Raw genomic sequence first — 15,526 nt, 5'->3', positions numbered from 1 at the left:
TAGTGAAAAATTAGAAAAATGTGGATCTTTCAAATATTTTAAGTTAATAGCGAATAATTTGCAGATATAAGGGGGAGATTGTATGAATATGTTAGTAATTAGTAAATGAGAAACCACTTAGTTAATTGGCAACCAAATCTGATCACGGCATCCACCACCTCTGTTTACATCTACACCAAGTGTATCATCAACCGTTACTGCCCCTCTTCCTCTTCCTCTTCCCGTAACAACATGAAGCTCCTCACCTGATGAGAGTAATAATGGCGATAAGACTCGGGTGACGTCAGCTGACGTCTCGCGTCTCTGTTGACCTAACAGCACTTGGTCAACATGGATCGGAACGCCGACCGAGGCACATTAACATCCTACTCAGACTCGATCCTTCATGCCACGCCAACACCAATGTCAGACGCTATCAGGAGTACGAGCCTGCCTCATGAAAGCGGGCACATTAGGAAACAGTAAGCTTTGCTATAAATACCATCGCGTTCTGAACGGGAATGGGGGGGAGAAGGAAAGAGGTAAAAACCCCTTGCGACTATTTACTAACTTGATCGTCGGGAGAGATCGAGTTGAGCTCTCTCGACCCGACATGTGTGCAGGGACGAAGACGGAGCTCCTCCCCTCGAACACCCAAGCGAGGAACCTCTATCCCCCGGAGAAGCCCGGCGAGCTCTGACGTAACCCGATCAGCACGACCGACCACCTCGACAATCCAGAGGGACGCCGAACAAGATCCTCACTCATTCGAACCCGAACCAGCCGCGTCGGCCCCGAGGACATGGCGTAAAGTTGTTACCCGCAATATTTTTGGCGCTAGAAGGAGGGCCGAAAGTCGAGGGATTGGCAGATCGACTCAAACGAACCCGTTGCTGGAGGGTCACACCTGATCGGGGCCACAAGGGATCACCCCTCGAATGACCAACCTCGAGAAGAGCACCCCACCGCGACCTCATAGCTCCATTGGCGGTTATTCAATGACCTGGGCTGGTTCGCCTGAGGGTGCCCCAGCCGACCCGTCGCCCGTGTCGTCCGAGGCCTTTCAGGACCTCGCTCATCAAATCCGAGCTCTGACGGGTATGGTGCAAACCATGATCCTGCACATTTCTCATCCGGTGCACCCCCCTGCAATCCAACCACTGCAGCAACAGGAGCCGCACGTTGGGGCCCACACGCCACTTCCGGAGCTCCCCACTTCGCCTTGGGTTCGATCGGCCCCACTTGAGGATCGAGTGATGGCAAACCCGAGCGGCCGCCTGGAACCCGAGGCATTATCTTCGGATTCAACAGACTCCCTGCGAGCCCAGCTACGCTTTGTTAGTCAGCGGCTCAACGAAGTGGAGAATGAGGTTCGCAGGTCAAAGGGAGAGCTCGGGGAGGACGCACAACAAGGGTCTTCGTTCGTGCCTGAGATACAAGATCAAACGGTTCCCCCGAACTTCCGGCTCCCCTCTTTGGACGCATATGACGGCTCCACTGACCCAGCGGACCACGTAGCTGCTTTCCGTGCCCAAATGGCGCTGAATGGAACCTCTGATGCTTTGATGTGCAGGGCATTTCCCACGACCCTGAGGGAGCTAGCCCGCACATGGTACAACGGTCTGAAGACCAGGACGATCGCCTCCTTTGATCAGCTCGTCAAAGACTTCGAGCTTAGCTTCTTGGCCTACGCTCGGCCAAAGTCGTCTGTTGCACTGCTCCTCGGACTCAACCAAAGGGAGGACGAGCCCCTCTCCCATTTTGTGAATCGCTTTACAACACAAATCTGGGGGTTGCCGGACGCTCACCCCTCTCTATTAATGCAGGCGTTTATGATAGGCCTGTGACATTCCAGATTCCTCTAGTCCTTCGTGGAGTGACCCCCCACCACGGTACCAGATATGCTCCAGTGGGCTAACCAGTACATCGCGGCGGAGGCCTAGGTGGCCGTGAGGAGGAGCGACTTTTGGCAGCGGGCTCCATAGAAGAAGTCGAGCACCCGCGGTGACTATCCGATGTAGTCCTTGTAAAAGGAATCTAGGCCTTGCCTCAGTCTCTTCCGAGCAGAGGCTCAGTATCTACCTGACCGCCTCCCGGCTCGTGGTTAGCTCCGGCCTAACCCCCTTTTTATCTACATGACTCGATCGCAGACTGCCCGAGTCCACCTCAGTGCGGCCTGCCTGCCTGAGTCATGTCCCTCGGCCGTAGTCTGCCCGAGTCCGCCTCTGCGTGGCCTGCCCGCTTGAGTCGTGCTCCTCGGCTGCATGTTGCCCGAGACCACTACCTCTGTGTGGTCTACCCGCCTAAGTCGTGCTCCTCGGCTGCATGTTGCCCGATACCACTACCTCTGCACGGCCTGCCTGCCTAAGTCGTGCTCCTCGACTGCATGTTGCCCAAGACCATCACCTCTTCGCGGCCTGCCCGCTTGAGTCGTGCTCCTCGATTGCATGTTGCCCGAGACCACTATCTCTACGCGGCCTGCCCGCCCGAGTCGTGCTCCTCGGTTGCATGTTGCCCGAGACCACCACGTCTGCGCGGCCTGCCCGCCTGAGTCGTGCTCCTCGGCTGCATGTTGCCCGAGACCACCACCTCTGCGCGACCTGCCCACCTGAGTCGTGCTCCTCGGCTGCATTTTGCCCGAGACCACCACCTCTGCACAGCCTGCCCGCCTGAGTCGTGCTCCTCGGCTGCATGTTGCCCGAGACCACCACCTCTGTGTGGCCTGCCTGCCTGAGTCGTGCTACTCGGCTGCAAGTTGCCCGAGACCACTACCTCTGTGCGGCCTGAATCACGCTCCCCGGCCGCATACTGCCCAGGGCCACCGCTGCGCATCCAACCCTCCTTAGTTACTAAACTCCACAATTCCCACACCCCTGGTAATGGACCGGCAACAACCCAACATGGATAGTTTCTTAAAGCTGAAGCCATGCCTCGAACCCCCCTTTTACAACAACCGACGCATAGCTTCCTTCGGATGGGGAATATGATGAGGGTAATAATGGCGATAAGACTCGGGTGAAGCCAGCTGATGCCTCGCGCCTTTGTTGACCTGACAGCACCTGGTCAACACGGATCGGAACGTCGACCGAGGCACATCAACATCCTGCTCAGGCTCGATCCTTCACGCCATGCCAACACCGATGTCAGACGCTACCAGGAGTACGAGCCTACCCACTACAAGCGGGCACATCAGGAAACAGTAAGCTTCCCTATAAATACCCTCGCGTTCTGAACGGGAATAGAGGGGGAGAAGGAAAGAGGTAAAAAACCCCTACGACTATCCACTAACTTGATCGTTGGAGGGGTCGGGTTGAGCTCTCCCGACTCGACCTATGTGCAGGGACGAAGACGGAGCTCCTCCCCTCGAACACCCAGGCGAGGAACCTCCATCCCCCGGAGAAGCCCGGCGAGCTCCGATGCAACCTGATCAGCACGACCGACCGCCTCGGCAACCCAGAGGGACGCCGAATAAGACCCTCGCTCGTTCGAACCCGAACCAACCACGTCGGTCCCGAGACCACGGAGTAAAGTTGTTACCCGCAACATCACCGTCTACTGACTCGTCACACTCAGGCGGGCAACTCGGACATGGGACATATGGTTCATATGAGTAGGTGGCTTATTTCTTATATGATTCGTCTTTTATTTTTTTCCTATTTAATTTTTATTGGTAATTTTGTGATTTTTTTTCTATTTTAAGACCATTGCCTTCCACACTTAGCTACTTCCGATAGGTGGCTGTACTAGTGGCACGTGTCATCGACGCTCCCCGTTGGCTGTACCTTCTTTTAACGTCACATGCTGTGTCTTCTCTGTTCTCATTCCCCCACTCGATTTGTGGATATTTACACGCCACGCATCTGCGTGGTGGTAGTTACGCCTATCGAGAGGCTCGCATCGCATCGTGCTCATCGATCGATCGTGCCGGGTCGGTTCTCTTCCGCGCATCGCGCGTGGCCCTTCGCCGGCTTCTCGCGGCGGTTCGATCGGGACGGCTCAAGGACGAGCACCTTGTTCTGTGGACCCCTTCGCGGCATTTGTGGGACTCGAGCCGAGCCGAGCCGTGCCGTTCCGAGGTCAGGCGGCGCTCGCCTCAATAAACACACGTATGGATCCTACGTTATCACCTACGCCCTCACCTGAGTGGATTCGGCCGGCACTCCCATTGTCTGTGGGCCCCGCCCGTACCTGCCGGCATAGGTAGTTGAGACAGGTCGGGCAGGAACGAGGAAAAGACGTTATAACGACGTTTCCCACTATAAAAAATAAAAAAAATCGATATTCCAAACTCGAATTAAAAAAAATATCGAAATACTATTTTTTTTTTTTTTTACTTTGATTTGGTCATTTAGAACAATGGAATCGCTCCGAAAACAACGTCCACGACATATGACAAAAGTGAGCGAGATTAAACCGATGGGTTGAAGCCAAGAATGGGGATTCTCAAATTGATCGAGCAGATGAATCCTGCCGGCGTGGCTGAGCTTTGGATGGAGGCAAAATTTTTCTCTTAGACTTGGCTCGGAAAAAAGAAAAGCTCGATCGTAATAAAAGAAAATGATTCCGCCAATTGACGTGAGCCGAGCCAGCCGAAATGAAAGCCGCTCTGCCTTTACGGGGTGTGAACATATCAAGGGTCCCTTCTTTATATAAGCGGTAGAAATAAGGGCCTTTTTGTTTTCTCGCCAAGAGGAAGAGGAAAACCCCCCACCTTAAAAACATCAAACCGGAAGGGAGAGGGAGAGGGAGAGGGAGAGGAAGGGGAGGAGAAGATGGGGGTGCTAAGGAGCACGGAGAGCTTGGAGGCGGAGATCGAGGAGATGCGGGAGGCGCTGCTGCGGAGCGGCGGAATCGGGAGGGCCCATGTGCGGAAGGCGGGGTCGGGAAGCGTCCGGCGGAGGGCGGACGGCGACGGCGGGGTAGGCGACGAGCGGACGGTGTGCGTCACCGGGGGGATCTCGTTCGTCGGGTTCGCCGTCGTCAACCACCTCCTCGACCGCGGATACACCGTCCGCCTCGCCCTCGAAACCCAGGGTTCGCTTTCTCTCTTCCTCCCATCCCTCGATCCATCTCTCTTTCTCTCACACGCATTACCACCTGATTTATCGATCTTAACCGTCTGATGCTCGTCGATCTCCACGCCGATGCTCTCGATTTTTTTTTTTTCCCCTTGTTCTTCTCGACTTCCTCTCGACGGGAGACGGAGTTGCTTTAAGATTCGCGAACGTGCCCGATTTGCCGTTGGCGGTACCCTGAGATTGTCATTGTTAGTGTTGCTTTCTTCGACCACTTTGGGCGATAGCTACTCGTCACCTTAATAGTTATCTTGACATTTTCGCAGAATTACGAATTGGAAACACGTATGCCACCAAACGATGCGCTATATTATTTGCCTTTTGTCCAAACAAAACCCCGATGGCAGATGGAGTGGGGTCCATCGTGACTTCCTTGCTGCTGCTGCTGACTATGCTGTGTCTGCTGGTCGCTTGGATTGCAGAGGACATGGACAAGCTGAGGGAGACGGAGATGTTCGGCGAGATGGGCAGGGACGGGGTGTGGGCGGTGATGGCCAGCGTGATGGACTTGGAGAGCTTGTGCCGGGCGTTCGATGGGTGCGTCGGGGTCTTCCACACCTCCAGCGTCGTTGATCCGGGGGGTCTCTCTGGCTACTCGGTGAGCCGCCATCCCTTTTCCTTGTATTACCACATATAATAGAAACTGGGCGTAGTATTTGGCTTCCAAATAACAGCGTATTCACCTACCCATTATATTATCGTATACTTGTGTTGTCATTATCAAGTTGACAAATGCAGCAATTCTTGTATTAGATTTGGATAAGAAGCAACGACTTGTATTGGTTTCTAGTCTGCTTCAATCGTAGTTTGAACACGAACATGGTTTAGACCCTCCTCCATGCCATCCCTAGGCGACCTTGATCTTTCTCCGGATGTCCTCATCTCCTTTGTGAGCGTCCAACTGGGAAAGGAAAGCTTTTGTTTTCATCTTCGTTGGATCAAGCTTGTGGCAGGTAAGGAGGTCACATTCTTTGCATGTGAAACTAATCTTTGTTGTGCTCCTATGAGTCTGCAGAAGCACATGGCCCAAATGGAGGTGAGAGCAGCCGAGCTAGTGGTTGAAGCCTGCGTGAGAACCCAATCGGTCAGAAGATGCGTCTTCACCTCCTCGCTTCTGGCTTGCGTTTGGCGAGAGAACAGCACTCCTCGAAGTAGCCGTCGCCCCACCATCGTGGACGAGAACTGCTGGAGCGATCAGAGAGTGTGTCGTGATAAAAAGGTGAGAGACTTGCACAAAGATAATTGATTCTCTCCGGTCTCTATCGAACGCTTGCCAATTCAACCTTCACAAAAAAGGGCCACGAAACTCTCGTTGGTTCCTTTCGAGCATGAGGGGGCTCCGATCAGTTGATAAAGAGGGGGCTCCGATCAACTGTTCCATTCAGATCAGAAGCTATTTGTTAGAACACAATCTGCCACCTGAATAGATCTTCTTTTGAACAATGGCAGCTATGGTTTGCGCTGGGCAAGACAATGGCAGAGAAAGCGGCATGGAGGGCGGCACGTGGGAGAGATGTGAAGCTGGTGACCGTATGCCCCGCCCTCGTCACCGGACCTGGTTTCCTTCGTCGCAACTCCACCAGCTCCATCGCCTACCTCAAAGGCCAGAGGCCACTCCCTCGCCCATCTCACTGTCGCCTTCTAGGATCCTACATCTCATTCCTTGGAAATGCCTGCAGGAGCTCAAGATATGCTCACGGAGGGACTGCTCGCCACCACCGACGTGGAGAAGGTAGCCGAGGCTCACGTAGCTGTGTACGAGGCAATGAGCAGCACCGCTTGTGGGCGATACATCTGCTACGATCATGTCATCCGAAGCGGCGAAGAGGCCGCCGAACTAGAGCGGCAGCTGGGTCTTCCGAACAGGGTATCCAGGGACGCCCACGCCGATTGCCCGACATGGGTGGAGCTCTCCAACCGGAAGCTCTCAAGGCTATCCTCTTCCAGGAGGAGGAGGTGTACATACGATATCTACTCGATCTCGCAGGAGTAGTAGGCCTACACATTGTGTACATTCCGGGAGAAGCACATTCGAATACCTGATAGGCTCATGAATGCACCGAGTGTGCCATGTGTGATTACTGGTGCTCGAAACCTTTGAACAGATAACTCTGCTACGATATCAAAGACGTGGAGACTTAAAGACTCGAGACTTCAAAAGAGTTGCGTGGATTCCATTACATATATAACACTACTTCAGGAGGAATTAGAGAGGAATCGGTGCCCTCCGGTCGTCTATCAAGCCTGATGTTTGGCAGGGGTATTTTCGGCACTCCGGCCTACGTGTCTTCCCTAATTGCCCCTCCCCTGAATTCCCGAGAATGACAACCAAACCCCCAGTGCCCGATCTGATACAGCTCCATCCACACCTTATCAGCGTCAGATCGTTGACCTCCTTGGCCATTCTCCCCCACCGTCGCTCCAACGTCAGCCCACCGCTTCATCTTCTCCGAGCTCTTCGCTTCCCTTCCCTCGACCACCACCTCCCCCCTCATCCTCTCTACTCCTCCCTCATCTCTCACCCTTCGTCTTCGCGAAGCCCCCTCTCTCCTCTTCAGCATCCCCAAGCATCTCCTCGACACCGCCCAGGGGACCTTCACCAAGGCCAAGGCGAGCACGTCGACCACCGCGCAGGGACAGCAGCCCAGCGCGACGCAGTCGGCGACCATGACCGCGGCGCACGACCGGCACGACGCGCCGCTGCACTCCACGTCGTCTCCGGCCTCGTCGGGCGACGCGAAGCGCAGCCTCCTCGGGGCCTCGCTCTTCGACCTCCCCATCCGTCCACCTGATTCCAAGAGAAGAGACGAGGACGACGCAAGCTGGTTCGACGTGGACTAAATGGCGGCCTGCGCGCGGTGTTCCAGATATAGACGTCAGGAGGTGCATGCATTATAGCGTACATGATCCCATCCCCATGATATTGCCATGGAAGGGAAACATGTCGAGTAGGTTAACACAACCCCTCATTGACAGCACTGTCATCACCATCGTCCCCACACAGGTTGGTGCCACTTGGAGTAGGTGCTGCAGTCCCAATGCTTGCAAGAGAAAAGCTATCGAGCTGGTGACTGCAGCAGCGACTGCGGGAAGAGTACCCATCTGAGAAATGGAGCTAAAAGCGATAGCCTAAGACAAGGCATGCAGTGTCACCATTGAGGCAAAGCTGCAGTCTGAAGTCTGCAGAAAGTGTAGACTTAATCCGGTATACGGTGATCATATATTTGGTAGGGAACAGGTGAGTCTGATGAATCGATTATGGGAATGGATTTGATGTGTCGTACGTTAAGCACACGGTTTGAGGTCACTCGAGTCCTACATAGCATGTCCTCCTGTTCTTATCATCAAGATGAAAAGGGGAAAGAAAGGCTTTGACAGTCCCATGGATTCAAACAAATGGTAAAAAGCCTTCCTTATCCCTTCAATCCAGTGCTCCACTCTTGTCAAGTCGGCCCTACACGCTAAAATGGAGCAAAGAAGAGCTTGTGGAGAGAGGAGGAAACAAAAGGTGGTGTCAACCTGTTTCATGCAAGTCCCAGTTTTGATCGAATGTGTCATGTCTTCCTTTCTTTTCTTCTAGATCGATCAGACCAGGCAAATCAAATAGATTCATTCGAAGCGTGCAGCAAGGTGTCTTTTGTCCCATGATCGGACAAGTTCATCGAGGCCATGCATTGTATGTATCACTAATTTCTCATATAATATTGTTTATATCTCGTGCAATGAATCGAGCCATATACGATCGCACGCTTTATGATTCGTGGAAAGGCCCACATCAACTCGTTGGATGACGAGATGGGACAACACCGGAGTGTAACGAGAGGATGATGGTATGTGGACGCTGACCCGATTCGATGAAATCGCGCTGTTGCGGTGAGCTCGAGTCGGATCAGATCGCATAGGAAGAACGAGTCGAAAGGGGGAGTGCTTCTCTCCTTCTCCTTCTTCTTCTCCCTGTGATAGAGAGATCAGATCGGATAGGAAGAACGAGTCGAAAGGGGGAGTGCTTCTCTCCTTCTCCTTCTTCTTCTTCTTCTCCCAGTGATCGAGAGATCGATCTTATCAGCGCATGCGTACACAGGGGGAGAGTGGCGACGTGGAATTCATGAAAGAGGTACAGTATGATGGGTGAATCGTGTCCTCTTGACTCGGTGAATCGTGTTCTCCGGTGTCTTGATGACGTGGATGTGAACGAATGGATTCGAGAGGCAACAAATGCGAGACTGTAGATTGTAGAGGACAGGTGGAAATTTAATTTGTATTTATTTATTTATTTTGACGGAAGGATTTCGATGTTTGTTGATTAAGGGCAGATCTGAGTTCGACCTTCGTGGGTCCGTGCTTTCAGAATGTGGGGTCGACAGGCTCTCAGCCAATGGGAAACGACTGTTTCGTATTTAATCGCCCGGCCGAGACACTGAATCTTTTTGGTTTTTGTGTTTGAGTGCTGCTGAGGGAAGAGTGTGGATGAATGGCTGTGATGAGGCGGCAGTTTTATTCTCACACGTACTCTCATATTCAATTGAATGAATTATATATATATATATATATATATATATATATATATATATATATATATATATATATATATATATATATATATATAAACATGCACGAAGATTTTTTTATGAATTTTAATTTATGAAATATTATTGAGTTTGGTTTTTTAAAATCTTTTAAAATTATTTTTTTAAAAAAATATTTTTTTCTTATAAAAAACATGAATGGTTTGCCTCTGCCCCTCTCATTTCGTAAAGACTAAATTACTATAAATTAATTTATTTATTTTTTATATTTAATTTTATTCTTTTTTACTTATAATTTTAACTTGATCATATTTTCAAAATATATTTATTTATGGATCGAGTTTTAAAATTAATTAAAAATAATATTATACTAATTCATCTCTTTGTGTTATTAAGATTCTAACAATGAGTATCAAAACCACGTTCTTTTATTTTGATTAATATCTAAGAAAAAATAAATAATATTTTTAAGTAATTAAGAAAGATACTTTCTCACACATACTCTCATATTCAATTGAATAAATTATATATATTAAAAAACATGAATATTTTTTTTATTCTTTAAATTTATAAAATATTATTGAGTTTAATTTTTAAAAATCTTTTAAAATAATTTTAAAAAAAGTATTTTTCTTAAATGCTAAAACTAAACTATAAGTGTTGTATTTTGTACATTATATAAAAATAAATTTAATTAATTTTATACCTATCATACTGTACGTGATATATAACGGTACAAATTGAATTAAAAAATTAAATTAATTTTTAATTCATAATTATAAATTATTTAAAATAAAACCAAATAAATATATTAATATTATGTATATCCATTTTATAAATGTTGTTAATAGATTAAAAGCTCTTGGTAAAAACTATACTAATCTTAATCTCTTACTAAAAGTTGAGATTTAAAGATAACGATATTATGATGTAATATATTCAATCTTAACTTTAGATAACACGATAACATTTTACTTATTATATAATCAAGAAATAAATATATGACTTAGGAACTAACAAGTATGCGTGTAATGCGTGTAATAAATATATTCAGTTAATTTCGTTAACCTAAACCATCGATTTAAATTAACAATAATATACCCATCAAATATCTATAAATCAATCTTTCTCCTAGCTCATACGAGACTAACCAGAATATTATAAACTCCCCTCACTTAAGGACTTGATGCACTTGTCAAGACTCAACATAATTTAGATTAGACCTTTATAAGTTAAATTTTCTCTTACTCCCTCGCTTGACATCCTCGTCAAAACCTAACATAACCTAGATCAAACCCACCATAATGTATATGAGACATAACCCAATGATAATTCCTCATTATGACATATCTTAGGACCCATTCACTAATAGTCATTTCCTACTCAATCTTCACATCATGCCTCAATACTAGATCGACCCTAATATCAATTATCATGGGATAATCAACATGTTAACTTCATCGAGTCTAAATTACTAGTTCAAGATGCTTAAATCAAAATTAATAATAATATACTTATCAAATCTTTATAAATCAATCTTTGTCTTATAAATCGAAGTGTTACATTACCGACTACGAAATGAGTTTGTATGATAAAGAAGTCGATCATGCACAAAAGAAAATGCATTTGCTAACATGATCTGCAATTACTATCATGAAGTGAGACCTCAAAAGTCTAACGACTTCCACACACACGCACACAAATACTGCACACTTTTCAAGATTACATGATCTCAACAAACTCAAAGACAAACTTTGGCAAACAATAACAGCAAACAATCATCTGAAAAATAATTCTACCTTAGTCTCGTCACATCCATATCATAAATAAAAGGATCTAGCAGTTTAATGAAACTGATATGCATACTTCTTTTCAAGATTGCACGATCTCAACATTCTCAAAGACAAACTTTAGTCATCCGAGAAGTAATTCTACCTTAGTCTCCATCAAATCCATATCATGAATCAGAGGATCTAGCAGTTGATATATCACTAAAAGTCACATTAATGAAACTGATATGGCATCTTGAATGAATCAGCCTTACAAGAGTATTAAATGGAGAAATTGTTTAAATTAATCAATTAATCTCATACGAAATTGTTGAAAAATATTTCAAATCCTAATCATTACAAGGGCTGACATAATCAAATTCATCAGGTGCTCTATCCTTTTGAAAGAATAATAAAAAATTATGCACATGGAATATAATTGCCTTAGTAGTATACAAAGCAATAGCAATATGAGACACATAATATCAACACATCATAGGCAAAAATACTGCATGCTTTATCGCATCATTCTCAAGGCATTGCTACCATCCGACTTTTGTGTGAATCAATATAACAGATATTGAAAAATCCAATAACATGTTCACCACTAAACAGAAGTCAGATCTGAGACATAGAAGAAGAATGTGGATTAGCTATGTGATTACATGGAGATAATCATGGCAAATATTTGCAGGCCCATATTACTAGATGCTGGCATCGAAGTCCAATAATCATTTTCTAGTCACTTAAAGTAGAAAATTAAATGCTGGAAGAAGTTCTCGTGCCAGAAGATTTATACAAAAATATGCAACCTTAGATTACACTTTATTAACTCATGACATTTCAAAGAAACTATATTGTGTATGAACTAAATACCAAGCCTAGGTTAATCCCCTGTGAGAGATGGAAGGCCACTGCACCATATTCCTTATACAGACTCATAAAAGAGATATAGAAGTTCTAGGAATGGATAAATGTGACCTGTAACATGCACAGTAGCCTCCAGCAGCAACTCATATCTAAGGGCATTTGAAGTTATCAACAAAAAACAAATGAATTTTGGTGTCATATTATAACATGAACTGCCCACCAGCTAGTTCTGGACTTGTATCCTGATGATCAAGAAGGCTTAAATCGATAGGTAAATTTCTCAGTGAAAATACCAAAAGAAAGCTCCCATAATTACATCAATATATGTAGTGAATGTTGTAAGCCAACATAGACAGTCTATGTGCTCTCAAACCAGTCTACAGTGTCATAATTATAAAAACCGTAGAGTAGAGGATGAGGAGACGTATGATTATGCAAACAAAAATTAAGTACTAACAGAAGGTCCAGTAAGAAGCTTATCAACCTTCTTCAGAAGGCCATCCATCTCATCCACTAGATTATCTGTTATCTCTGGCCTCAACATGTTGGAAGATCCTACATCTTTCTCAGCTTCCACGAATTCAGTAAGCTTAGAAATCATCCTCTCAAGGCTCTTCCTTATGTATGGAAGGGGAGTTTTCAGAACGGTGGATGTTCGCAATTGAGAGCTTATATTTCCTGAAAAGTAATGCAGCTCTTGTTTTGTGACCGAAGATTCCAAGGATCCACTACCATCTAAATTTTTTAAGGCCTTCTCTGCATCCATGCCTCTCTTAAACGCAACACGAATGCAATGAGAACCTTGCAAAATTTCTGTATCAGACTTGTCTACAGGCCCATATATACTGAATCTTGAGATAATATCACCTTTAGATGGCAAAGCAGTTCCAGGGGCAAATTTCAGCAGCAGATAAGCAGGAGTTTCATAGTTAGTTTCCTCTTTCTTTTTCTTTGATCTATCTTCTTCAGAAGAACTTGTGGGTTTGTGTTCCATCTCTGAAGCTGATTCAGGTTTACTGCCACCATTACCCTTGGTCCTCCTACCCAATTTATTAGGTTCAGCTTGACCAGCAAATCCAGCACCAGAATCTAATCGAGTTTCAGTATCAGATGTATCATTGCCCTTGTTTGTTCTCTTCCTCAATTTACTTCCTTCCGCATTACCACTGAGTTCATGATGCAAATCAAATTTAATTTTAGCACTAACACTATTTCCTTTGCTCATTTTCCTTTCCTGGGCATAGTTAACTAGTTTTGTGCCATTTGCACTACTATTTTCTGTGGCCATTGAGATTTCAGTACCAGCTTCACCATCACCATGCTTTATCTTCCTCCTCTTTTGAACTTTTCCTGATTCAGTTGGAATATGGCCGTTTGGAGTCTTATCACCAACCAAATTCAGTCTCTTATTCTTCTTCGCATCAGTACCATCAATTCCTGAACTATTATTCATGTAGGCCTCCGTAGACCGTTCACCATTGCTACCCAAATCATCGAGGAACTTTTGGTAACTATGGAAGTCAGAACCATCTGAGTAAACAAAACTTCTAAACTTATCTAAGAAGTCCCTGACAACATTGGCTGATTGGTTCCATTTCCTAGACAAAGGGTCCATAGCTGCTGAGAGGAACACTGATAGGATGCCACTAGTGGAACTCCTATCATGATTAGATGCAGAACCAGTCTTACCAGCTTCCTTTTTCGAAGCCTGATTAATGTTCACTATATTTTGAGGGGACCCAGTAAAGGATGATTGAGAAACTTCAGCACCTCTGTTCAGACTTTCTGTTGGCTCATAGTTGAATGAAACTGGGCGCTTATGATATGCACTTATATAAGTGTAGGGAGGTGATAGGTACTTGCTTCTTTTGCGTTCCCGTCCACTGGACCTTGTCTCTTGTTCAGCTACAACACCATCATTCTTCACACCAGAGCTCTGGTTTTTCTCACCCTTGCTTGCTTGTTTATCAGTTGACAATGAGGGATCAGGTTTGTCCATGAAGATAGCTTTCTCCTCTTGAACCCTAAGTACACCATTTCCAACCTCAGAGCTTTTGCTTTTCTCGCCCTTCTTCTTTTGCTCTTGGGAATCTGATGATGACGACGGACTCGACTCATGAAAGCTAGCAGCTTTCACCATACTACGATGAGGTTCTGCTATTTCGGAACCTTTATCTGCAATGAGTTCAGCAATACTTCTTTCCTTCTTCTGCTGTGAGACCTCTGAAGTCCCTGGCCCTCTCCCTGCCCTGTTAAATCCGACTTCGGATTCCATTTCAGTGTCGTCAGAAGCGGGACCATGCAGCGGATCATCCCGATAATCCTTCTCCAGAAGGTCGGCTGGACACAGTGTCACGCGTCGAAGAGTCAATGCCCAGCACCGCAGCAACACAACCTCAAGCATATCAGTACCCAAAACATCGAGAGCAGCATCGAGTAGTCGCTCATGGAACTGGGCAGGCGAATACTTAGCGACTGAGCGTTTGCCAACCCCTTGCGCGACCTCAGAATTCGAATCCGGCGAACAGTAGCAAGACATCTCCGACCCTAACTGCTTCTCCGTCTCGACCAAGGCATCCTTGACAGCATACACAAAGCTAGTGGAACTACTCTGCTTCATCATCTGCCGGAATTGTTCCTCAAACGGCTTCAGCTGAGACGGTTCGAACCAAGCAACGGCGGCATCGCCAAAGGGAGCAACGAGGACGGACTGACCCCCGCCATGTCTCTTGACCTCGCCGGCGTGCAAAGTCGGATCGAGGACCTTCCCTGGCCACCAAGCGCGGATCTTGAACTTGGCCCAAACCAGATCCCCAGCTCGAAACGAGCCCCTCCCAGCTCCTCCTCCTCCTCCTCCCGCCGTTTCAGGAAGTGGGGCTGCGGCCATCGATCGCTTCTCGGTGTCGGTGGAAACCCTATCCCCGACGCGGCGTCGAGTTCTGGCAAGGAGAAGCTCCGCCGAGACCGTGGGTTCGGCCGCTTGCCGGCGTCGCTTGGTTGCTGGCGCGTCTGGTGGCTTCGCGACGGCCGGAGGATCCTCCGCCAGGGTGTCTGGGTCTTCCATCAGCGAATCTTCTGGCGAGAAATTGACCTATGAACACGCTACAATGTGGGCAAAGGGCGAGAGAGAGAAAGAGAGAGAGAGGAATAGAAGAGATTGGGAGTGAAGAGGGGGGCGGTGCGCAATTGCGTTTGAGAGTTTAGATAAACCCTCGAGGCAGGCCTCGCCAGGGGACCCACGTTCTGGTGGATGGGGAAGATGGAATGACAAGTCCAATGGGATTAGAGGGTGCATAAGCGGGCCGCG

The 15,526-nt window shown here is 47.1% G+C and overlaps 3 protein-coding genes across 5 annotated transcripts; 1 reads left to right on the top strand and 2 right to left on the bottom strand.

The window, feature by feature from the left end:
- Positions 1-4,678: 4,678 nt before the first annotated feature.
- LOC103997137 (cinnamoyl-CoA reductase-like SNL6) lies at positions 4,679-7,204 on the top strand. 3 transcript variants are annotated; one of them, XM_065082168.1, is made up of 5 exons: positions 4,683-5,013; positions 5,477-5,652; positions 6,070-6,273; positions 6,504-6,657; positions 6,734-7,204. In XM_065082168.1, exons 1-5 carry the CDS (start codon positions 4,752-4,754, stop codon positions 7,045-7,047), a joined length of 1,110 nt encoding a protein of 369 aa, XP_064938240.1. In that variant the 5' UTR covers positions 4,683-4,751; the 3' UTR covers positions 7,048-7,204. The 3 variants fall into 3 exon arrangements, with proteins under 3 accessions (XP_064938239.1, XP_064938240.1, XP_064938241.1); XM_065082169.1 differs by adding an exon at positions 5,321-5,339 and having other exon boundaries at positions 4,873-5,013; positions 6,504-7,204; XM_065082167.1 differs by having other exon boundaries at positions 4,679-5,013; positions 6,504-7,204.
- A 129-nt stretch (positions 7,205-7,333) lies between these two features.
- On the bottom strand, positions 7,334-7,834 carry LOC103997136 (uncharacterized). Its single transcript, XM_009418280.3, has one exon. The coding sequence runs from the start codon at positions 7,832-7,834 to the stop codon at positions 7,334-7,336; it is 501 nt and encodes a 166-aa protein (XP_009416555.3).
- Positions 7,835-12,664: 4,830 nt separating this feature from the next.
- LOC135594479 (PWWP domain-containing protein 3-like) lies at positions 12,665-15,283 on the bottom strand. The gene has a single exon (XM_065084858.1). The coding sequence runs from the start codon at positions 15,281-15,283 to the stop codon at positions 12,665-12,667; it is 2,619 nt and encodes an 872-aa protein (XP_064940930.1).
- Between the last annotated feature and the right edge of the window lie 243 nt (positions 15,284-15,526).

This window comes from Musa acuminata, chromosome BXJ1-9 (genome assembly GCF_036884655.1).
Source record: "Musa acuminata AAA Group cultivar baxijiao chromosome BXJ1-9, Cavendish_Baxijiao_AAA, whole genome shotgun sequence".
In the NCBI taxonomy this organism is placed as follows: domain Eukaryota; kingdom Viridiplantae; phylum Streptophyta; class Magnoliopsida; order Zingiberales; family Musaceae; genus Musa; species Musa acuminata.
This window is presented reverse-complemented; position numbering and strand designations above follow the sequence as displayed.

Bases quoted from the DNA above. Each gene is read 5' to 3' on its own strand.
- LOC103997137 (XM_065082167.1), top strand. From the start codon at position 4,752: ATGGGGGTGCTAAGGAGCACGGAGAGCTTGGAGGCGGAGATCGAGGAG. The intron at 5,653-6,069 runs GTGAGCCGCCAT...ATGAGTCTGCAG, and splicing joins GGGGTCTCTCTGGCTACTCG to AAGCACATGGCCCAAATGGA. The intron at 6,274-6,503 runs GTGAGAGACTTG...GAACAATGGCAG, and splicing joins GAGTGTGTCGTGATAAAAAG to CTATGGTTTGCGCTGGGCAA.
- LOC103997136 (XM_009418280.3), bottom strand. From the start codon at position 7,834: ATGGGGAGGTCGAAGAGCGAGGCCCCGAGGAGGCTGCGCTTCGCGTCG.
- LOC135594479 (XM_065084858.1), bottom strand. From the start codon at position 15,283: ATGGAAGACCCAGACACCCTGGCGGAGGATCCTCCGGCCGTCGCGAAG.